At 43.3% G+C, this 10,278-nt stretch overlaps 1 protein-coding gene across 1 annotated transcript; it reads left to right on the forward strand.

The window, feature by feature from the left end:
* The first annotated feature begins 939 nt into the window (after positions 1-939).
* On the forward strand, positions 940-4,409 carry mycla (MYCL proto-oncogene, bHLH transcription factor a). Its single transcript, XM_076985774.1, has 3 exons — positions 940-1,304; positions 1,836-2,494; positions 3,089-4,409. Exons 2-3 carry the CDS (start codon positions 1,882-1,884, stop codon positions 3,631-3,633), a joined length of 1,158 nt encoding a protein of 385 aa, XP_076841889.1. The 5' UTR covers positions 940-1,304; positions 1,836-1,881; the 3' UTR covers positions 3,634-4,409.
* Positions 4,410-10,278: the final 5,869 nt, after the last annotated feature.

Consider the following 10,278-nt stretch of genomic DNA (forward strand, 5'->3'; position numbering starts at 1 on the left):
CATAAAATCACACAGGAATGGGTCAAGAGCATCAGTTAATGTTTACAACAGCCATCAACATGGGGAAGAATGTGATCTGAGCGATTGTTGGTGTTAGGTGGGTGGTAGTCAGGCACTATTAATTGTAAAAATGTATACTCAGAACGGTGTGGGAAAACGTCCACAGAGCGACACTTTTGCAGGCCAAAATACCTTACTGACGAGAGAAGTCAGAGGAGACTGAAACTGGCTAGAAGGCCATGGGGACTCAGACTTGTCAAACCTTGAGAAGAAGGGCTTTCAGCAGCAGACCAGACTGGGGTCAGTCCTGGTAACAAAGGAACAGAAACAGTAGGCTGATAGAACCTGCACTAGTGAAGACAGGAAGAACACTGTTTCATAAATCTCAGTTTCTTCTGCTACATAACAAACCCATTAATCAAGTTCAGGTATTGATATATACATGACTGCAGGTTTCAGCCATACATCTTTGTAGACAAACATATTCCCCATATTAAAAAGGTCACATGATCATGTTTGATAATCCTAGCAGTATAAATTCTCTCGGTCCATTATCATGACGGAAGTTCAGGGCACCTCCGTCTGTTTGAGATGTTACAGAACAGAATATTCACAGCATGGATGCGCATGTAAACGTTGATCAAAATGACATATAACTACCACACCACAACGACCTGAGGCTGGGGGAGCTACCGAGTACGTTACTAAAAAGTATCCGGTCCACGTGTTTGAACTTGAATTATGCATAAATGTGTAGCTCAGTGCGACACTGTTTTTCAGTACACCTTCATTTTAAACTGACCTCCGCACTCTCCGCCATTTTTAAGTGAGTCTACATAATTTGCACACGTCGAAACTGTAGTCACTTTATCCTCAACCCTACTAGCAAGACATTTTCATTCATAGGGTTTCCGTAATTCAGTTTCACAAACCGAGCGCCGCCGAACAACGCCGCCCCCCAAGCACGCGCTCCGGTGGGTGGAGCTTGCGGTTCTCGGGCTACACAAAGACGCAGATCTGGCGCGAAACAGCCGCCAGTGGCTCGCGGGGTGCGGTTGGACGGTGACGCAGCGATCGATCCGGCCGTTGTAATTAGACACCCACTTTGTTTCCTTATTACTTTTATTGGCGCGAGCTACGCGGCATAGAACAAAGATCAAAGCGTGGAACGTTTTTGTTGTTCCTCGAGCTTTTTTTTTCTCCTGGAGTTGCCCGATTGCTCTCGCGCCGGACACGGCACTTCTTTGTCCTTCGCTTTTCTTACGATATATCCAGACCGTGCAGGTCGTCCACTAAATGAACTGGTATGTAAAATCTTGCTTGACCGTTCTTTGGACAGTTTTGTTCTTTAGGTCGGTGCATGCATAATTTCGTTGATTTGGGGGTAGATAACTTTGACTTCACGTGAAATCTTCTGCGGTGTTTCCTGGTTCTTTGTAACTGACTTAGTAACTCCACTCACTACCAGGGTTCCCTCACAATGCGGAAAACCGTAACGACCTGCGGAAAAGTAGCTAGTCAGCTAACCCACCAAGGAGCCCATTTCACGTGCACGTGTAACTTAATATGTAACTTATTTTGCATGCATGCTCACTAGCTAGCCTTACTATATATTGCAGGTGAACGGCGAGTAGTAACGTTGCAGTAGTAGCCAGCTTGGCTATCCTGTCTAGCTAAGATTTAACAGTGCAGTTTCATGTTAAGGTTGTCTGCTGCAAGGCGCGTGGCCAGTCACGCTGCTCAAGTGTGAATAGGGTTTATCAGTGATTTGAGTAATGACTTGAACCACAACGGTAACGGATGAGTTTAGACATGTGGCGTGTTCTTTTCTCCAGATTGCGAAGAGGAAAAGAGCGTGGCGGTTGTAAAACTTCTGATCCGATGGCTGGATTAAACCCTGTTGCAGCGTTCCAGACGAACTGGACGGTGGAGCACGACCAGTATCAACACTACTTTTATGACGAGATGGACACGGAGGAGGACTACTTTAAATCCACAGCGCCGAGCGAAGATATCTGGAAGAAATTCGAGCTACTACCCACCCCGCCCATGTCGCCCTCAAGGACACTCGACAGTGATGCTTTATTCCCCTTACTAGGAGAGCGGCTGGGGTGGGTACCGTCAAAGGGTACCGTCGTGTCACTTGATGAGGATTATGGTGGACCGTACAAAATCGATCCGCTGGACATTTTCGGGAATCTCAGCTCTATTGTTATTAAAGACTGCATGTGGAGTGGCTTTTCCGCGAGTCATCAGTTGGAAAAAGTTACCTATAGCGAGAGACCACCAGTCACGCCCCAAACCAAACTCGCCACCGCCTCGCACGGCAGCGCGAACGCAGCGCGAGCTCCGCGCGCCGCACTGGGCACGCCCTTGACCAACACCCACGCGACACGATGCGTGAACCCCGCGGCGGTCCTCAATCTCCCGGTTCCCCACGCTAAAAAGCCCACCACAGCGTCCTCCGGCTCGGAGTCGCACTCTGACTCATCTGGTAAGAGAGGTCATAAAGAAAATTTGATTACATATAGCTCTGATGACTGGAAATCGTCCATGGCGTGTCTTTAACCTTCCCTCATTAATAAGACCGATTCTTCAAGAAACTTGCATCCTAAGGCGTATTTAAGACAAAAGCTTTCTATGAACCAATAATGTGCCAGGATGCATTTTAATTTTGTTAGATTTGACCTTCACTTGTGTGTAGTGTCCTCTGTGTGTATTAAATATATCAGACATCCATTTGACTCTAATGGTCAGTGTGGTGCTGATCAAGTGTAATGTAGTGCTGACAGAAAGCAGGTCATGGCAGAAATATGATTTGAGTCAGCACCCTTAAAATAAATAAATAATGCCATATTCTTGCATAAAAATAATCATGTATTTCTACACAGAAAATACATAGAAATGTGTGAACACAAAGTGATGCTTCTTGATGCCCTTTAGGGTCTCAGCACGCATTGTGTTGCTGTAACTTTAGGGAGCACTGAGATTCTCAGATACTACGAGCTTTAATCCAGACTTTGTGCGCTGTGTGCATGGCTGTGTGTCCGCGCTCTGCTAAGCGCACGTCTTCCTGTCCCGCCCCCAGATGAGGACGAGGTGGATGTGGTGACCGTGGATGACCGTCCGCGGCGGGGCCGTCCCCCGGGCCGCCGTAGCCCCGTTACCATCGCGGTGAGCGCCGACCCCCATGGTCCGTGCCCCAAACATTTTCACGTCTCCTTGCACCGACAACAGCACAACTACGCCGCGCCGTCTCCCGACTCTGACCGCGAGGACGAGGACCCCCAGCTGCCACGCAAGCGTCTCCGCCCGGAGTCCGACGAGTCCCCGTCCTTGTCCCCGCTGTCCTCGCCGGCCACCTCGGACTCCGAGGACTCGGCCGAGCAGCGACGCAACTTCCTGGAGCGCAAGAGGCGCGACGACCTTCGCTCGCGCTTCCAGGCGCTCCGCAGCGAGATCCCGGGCCTCTCGGGTTCGTCAAAGACGTCGAAGGTGGCCATCCTGACCAGCGCCACGGAGTACCTGCTACAGCTGCGCGCTCGCGAGCGTCGGCAGGCGCACGAGAGGAAGAACCTTCGGGCCCGGCGGCACCAGCTGCTCCGCAAGATCAGCGCGCTCAAGAACCCGTGAGCGGCTCCCGGACCCGGGCCGGACGGCGGGAATGTTGAGTGAGAACGTGTGGCGGATTTGCAGGAGAAGCTGCAGCGGTTGTGGGTCGTGGTGAGCAGACGTTGGGTAACTGGGTGGAGGCTGGTAGAAACCGCAGGACGTTTCTCACACCAGGTGACGGGTGACCTTTGCACCTTATGAGCAGGAAGAGTCTGGGGAACGTCTGTCGGACCTCTTTAGAAATAGACGCCCTGTTTTTTTTTTTGTTATACACATTGTATGCTGTGTATGGACAGAATGTCTTACCGAAACCCCTCTGTGTGTACTGGTGTGCGTACAATCCCCTCTGGGTTGGGATCCGGTCACTTCGGTCATGCAGAGGGGTGAACAAAGGCGAACTCAGGTGAAGAGACGAGGTGACGCTCGTGCGTGGCCCTCACTGTAATACAGGGCGTGTTTCTGCTGTTTGCTTTTTCCATCTACATGAGTGCCAGTGTAGTTTCCATGATGCATGTCTCTGTGGGTGATGGGTGGGCGTGCTGTTTTCAGGGGTCCGTCTGGGAGTGATGGTGATCAAAAATGTGCTTTGCCTAAATTACCTCATTTCTGTCTTGTGTGCAGTCATACTGGCAGCAGGTTATGCACATGCACAAGTACCTAGAGAGGAAAGTATTGTCCTTTTGTATATAATGAGACTGCACAAATTGTGTTGAAATTGATCCGGGTGCACCCATGTCCCCCACCTGTATCTACATAAGAATAAATTCTATTTTGCTTAAATAAATGCATTGAAAAACTAAGAACTCGTGTGCTTGAACAACTTGTTTTTGCCAAAGGTAGTCATTACCATGATCAGCTGATAAGATTCTTTTGGATCTAAAGATTCTGTGCTGGCATGCTGAGCAGGGTGTTTTTTCTTTACACACTCACAACAAGACAGAGATTGTGTGAATTATGAGGAAGTGAGTTAGTAATTTATCCACAGGTCAAGTGACTGTTTTAACCACCCCCACCTGTGCAACCTGTTACACACACACACACACACACACACACACTCCCACTCATGCCCTGTGGACTGGTTTGTGTTTTTTTTCTCCTCTCTATTGGTGCTGTTCCTGTAGTGTTTACTGGGGGTGCTTCTGAGTAATGAGTTTCTTTTTCCCCTAAAGCATATTCTTTCTCTCTGAAACCATTAACAGGAGTAATGTGTAGACCGGCACCTACCTGTGATCATGTGCAGCTTAACTGCTGCCATATTGATCAGGCTTAGGAGCGATAGCCACTGGTTTGGCAACAAAACTATTGCAGCAAATTCTGACAAGTGCGTGGTGCTGTTTTGGGGTCAAACTGAATGAAAGAGGCTCTCTTTCAGATGGTCTTGTCTGCTCTTAGCTTAATCCCATTACTTTAAAACACCACACATCTGGATAAAGATGAGCATGTTTATGCATGTACGTGTACACACTGAGTTTACATTCACCAGATTACTCCGTTAGTCTGTTCTCTTAGAAAGCAATGCATTTAGAGAGTGGTCCATACCTGCTTTATATGTCATGTAGCAAAAACTATGGAATAATGAATTGCATGTTTGGCTACCTTTTTAAAAACATTGAATGATTCGATGATCAAACATCTTGATTGTTGCAAGTATTGAACATTCTCAATTGATTCTTCCCAAAAAAAAAATAAATAAATAACATAAATCGCCGACAACAGCATCTTACCCCGACATGGCTGAGTTGCACATGGCCACACCGTAGACAACGCAATGACGAATAAAAAATTAGTTATTAAACCGTTAAATCAGCACAAGAAACCATCTTTGGTTCAATATCACCTGTGGTCATATAAATAATTTATCATATTGAATATACAGTAATAGCCTGCATTTTTGTTTACGCTGAAAATTAACTTTTTTTTTCTCAGAGCATGCAGTAAATTGATAAGTACAAATCTTTAAGACTCATTTTGGTGAACACGGGTGAGCATTTTCAGAATCTGACGTGGTGGGGGGGGCACAGTTACTAACATTACAACACAATAAAAAAATAAAGTACAATAAATTAAAGGTGCTATGGAATTGATTCAGTATTTTAACATTTTGATTTCTGATGCCTGTTGTAGAATTTGTTACCCAAAAAACCCCCAAATGCTATTTTACACACCTGTTTATGAAGCTACAATGAAAATGGCCTGAAAAGCTGGACTCAATTTCCCAACAGCTTCGTAAAACAAGGATCTTTAAAAGGTAGTGCGACAAGTGCACTGATCTCTGTTCCCTTTCTCTCCCTCTCTCTTATGACGACCTTAACTCCATGACTTGTTTTCTTTCTTTACAACCTCTGCATGAATAATTAATGAGCTGTGCTTTGATTGGCTGGTTGATCACAGGCGTCCTGAGGTCATAATCCACATTAAGGATCATTATGAAGTCATAATCCACATCTGACTACCTGAGAGGAGATCCATGGAGTCTGTGCGTCTAACCAGATATGTTTCTGCCTGTCACAGTGGACATTTCATTTCTCAAACAAAACTTAACAGATTGACTAACTAGTTAGTTTATTAGCTAGTGATTTGCTATCATACTACTTAGTTATGTAGCTATCTAGCATACTTACTCAGAGCTTGCTAATAACGTACTAGGAGCTAACCTTCAGTAGTTACTTGGTTTTGGACACTGAGTAAATTAAATTTAACTCATTATGAAACTTGCAATAAGCACATAAACAGCAAAAGGCATTTAAAATCATATAGCATGGCTAGCTAGCTACTTGCATGTTGCAGATGGGCTTGAGATTATGCTGGAACCGCTTTTCAATGTCAAACTTTTAGACAAGTCTTCTTGATTATTATCTAAGGTTGGAGAAACTGTCCACAAAACTTGCCTGGGGTAGAATGTTCACTGGTGTATGCAAATTTTAAGGGTGTAAATTTGACTCATGGCTGAATTTGTTTTACAACCGTTTTGCTTATGCGCAAGTTTGCGCTGATGTCAGTTCTATGTAGTGAACTCTTCTTATTCAAATAAGCCAAGGTACGCCAAGGATTTCACTTTTAAGATGGGAATGCGCAGAATGTTTTGCATTAGGTCTTTGCCAGACACCTTTACCAAAACACTGGTGGTGTTTCACAAAGCAGGATTTCTCAGATAAAAGATGCTGATAAAGTTGATAAATAGCCAAGAGCAATATCCCCTTACTCTACTCTTGTCCTACTGAACAGTCTTGACTTTGGCTTTTCTTAATACAGAGAATATGGTTCTCCAAAATAAATGTTTTGCAATAATTTGGGGTTCTACTGTAATCAACTTATCAGGATCATCTTAGTTATATTAGCACACTCACCCTACAAATTATCCCAGATTCTTATAGTAGACTGCTAGGGTGATTTGTCAAAATGGCCACATATTTTAACTTCTTTGAAATCTAGCAGAGAAATTTAGGATAGCATTTACAAGAAGAATCGGCCTGCCAGCAATTCAGTGCGTATACTGCGGCTGTCTACACTGTCAGATAACACTACAAGAATTTTGCATCTTGAAGTCATGTATTGTACCCCGTCAAGGGGACAAAATATATGAGGCTTGAGTGATCATAAACTTGTTTGTCCTGCTGGAGTTAATGTACAATAAGAATATGGAAACCCATTCACATATAGTGGACTGTACTGCAAGTTAATTGAGCAGTGTGTAAAGACAAACTTGATGCTAATACACTATCTAGCTACTTGTATGTCACCATCAACTGGGGAGCATCTGACTGCGCTGGTTTAGAGACTATAGCTCCATAACTGGGTCCAGATAAGCTGTGCATTAATGTACTAGAAGCTAATGAGAACAGATGGTACATGGAGGCTGTTGTAACATGATAAATGATTTGATTCACATAGGGATTTTTTGCCAAATTTTTATTTTAAAGGACCTTATTAAATCTAAATGTGTCCATATTGTATAATCATTGTTTAAAGATAGAATTTTTAAGTAGTGTTGTCACTGCTGGATAAATAGCAAATGTCTTCACAACAAACAAAAAAAACATGACCACAATGTCATCTTTATTTGCAAACTATGAAAGGGTCTCTTGCTTGCTCATATTGTTAGCAGAGTATAGTATTTGTACTGATATTGGTTTGCAATTACAGTTTAATTGATGCTGCTGGGTGCAGCTGAGAATACACTCTAGACACTGCATGTCTGTGTGTGTGTGTGTGTGTGTGTGTGTGTGTGTGTGTGTGTGTGTGTGTGTGTGTGTGTGTGTGTGTGTGTGTGTGTGTGTGTGTGTGAGACAGAGAGAGAGAGAAAGCATGTGAGTGAGAGATTCTGTAGTGAGCAGCTGTTGCTTTGTGTGCATGTGTTGCCTATTGCTTCCTAGTCAACAGAGAAGGGTCCTGAATGGAATTCAGAGCTTGTCACCAAGAAGACTGCAGTACCATTTAAACCCACTCCGTGTTTTGATTGGTGTACAAAGCTGTAACTCAAACACTGGCAGTGAAAGATTGGTGAAGGTAAGGGATTAGAAAGAGAGGCCTTTGTCTACCAAGTGGAGATGACTGCAGCAGGGACTCCATAAATGAAATGAGTCTGGGGTGTGGACATGCAGGACCACACTTTCACCTGATCCTTCCATTGATACTGACCACTGGGAGAGAGAGACAAAGAGTGCAAATTATTTAATCGCAGGCACTGTTTCCCCCACTTGCTGTTTCTTGTCTGCTACTGTTAATCGTGTCTTTTGCAAACCTTTCACAAAATGTCTGTAGATTGTCCTCTTCTTCGTGTTGGGCCCACTCCAGGCACATGAGGACGGGGGCCGTGAGTGAGTGTGTAAGGTACTGTGTTGCTGTGTCAGTGGAATAAGATGTGTTCTATAAGAGCTGCACTGACTGACCTCTACACAAATACAGCATGGTTATGTAACACACTCCCCGTTTCTCTCCTTCCCCATTTCTCTGTCCTTCCTGTGAAATCGTCCCTTTTGCAAACCACAGCTGATCCACTCCCTTTTGAATCCACAAAAAGTGAAGTGTAACTTTCCTGTGTGTGTGTGTTTATACATGCTGTGTATAGGCTAACTGGCCCTGTCAAATTTGCTTTTATAATAAAGGTAGCTATACAAGGTGTGCAGGCTTGACCAGTCCATAATCAATAAATAAGTAATACGTGTATCTAATTGTCTGAGCCTGACTTTATTTACTTTTGTCTTTAGTATTTCTGTTTGCATCGAGATGGGATACAACTTGTATGTAAATTACATATTTTTGTTGTTAACTGCAATATTTAACAAAACAGTGAATACTATGTTCACAATTTATTCTTAATTTCAGCAACCTTGCGGTCTCCTAGCGAGCAGAAGTAGGACTAGTGTGCCCTCTAGTGTCCAGGAGACGCAGCTTCGCTCCCGAAATAACAGAACCGGCTGGCTGAAAATCTGTAGAAATATTTTTACTTTCTCGTAGGAAGGATTGGGTAATAACAGAATACGTACAACGTCGTTAATTAATCAGGATACATATTGTTTCTGCATTTGTTTCATGACGTTACGCTAGGTAAATTGCCTAAACTTGATTAAAATAATTTTCATATGTGTTCAGTTAATCGCAGATACGATATACCGAAGTTAAACTCACGAGTGTTACAGAATTTATAACGGGAGTATACCTTTATACATTTAAAGAAACCTTTAACAATCAGTGCATGGTCTTATTTCAAGAGTGTTTTAGTCTTCCAAAAATGTATATTCCAACCACATGTTCAGTAGGAAGAACTTGCCGAGTTGTTCATCATGGAGGACAAAACGTACCAAAGAAAAAATACAAAACCAATAAAGCCGTAAATAAATCCATAAGTAAATGTGCGACATACAGTAAAATAAACAGACATTTGACAAAATAGAAGCTAAATAAGTAATTTTGTTTATCGGTGTTCTCAAGTCTCACGCATTGAGCGTGTGACACACGCATTTGACCGTCTTCACACGCCACACTTCCGATTTCACACGGCGAAAAAAAAAATCTAGTTTATTTACCTCTGATCCATATCTATGTCGCCCTCCACTGGCGACACGTTCGCCACCGACGCTCACACTCTGAAATGAATTCTAAACTTGAGAGCCCTGTGTTTATATAGCTATACATGTATATATTTCTAGGTTTACTTATTCGTGCATGTGTTTATTCATTTATTTTTGAATTTCTTTCTTCACTATGCTAAACGAACACACTAAACGAATCGAAAGTAGTGTTTAAATAACCTTTGTTTTCTAATCACTTTTGCGCCTTAAATCAACGTTTGCTATTTCACACATGACACATGACACCCTCGTAATCGGCTTTTATAGAGCAATAATACCGCCTACTCTCCTGAGAACTATAATAAAATATCTCTTAACAACTCAGTAACGGTTACTGCGTTTTTCCCGGTTTACTGTCAAACAGCTCCGAGCAGATTTGTCATAGTTTTCCTCAAAAACGTTAAAACTTATGAAGTATAGATGTATTTCTATCGACCTGCTGTTAGATGGTTTGCCTTACAGATCCTTCTAACCACGTTTGACCAGTGGCTCAATAGAATTGCATTACTGTCGCCCACCTCATTAGCACTGGAGGAAGAAATCTATAAATAAACAAATCTATAAATAAATTTAAAAAGAAATAAATAAAATAGCC

This window comes from Brachyhypopomus gauderio, unplaced genomic scaffold, assembly GCF_052324685.1.
Source record: "Brachyhypopomus gauderio isolate BG-103 unplaced genomic scaffold, BGAUD_0.2 sc43, whole genome shotgun sequence".
In the NCBI taxonomy this organism is placed as follows: Eukaryota; Metazoa; Chordata; class Actinopteri; order Gymnotiformes; family Hypopomidae; genus Brachyhypopomus; species Brachyhypopomus gauderio.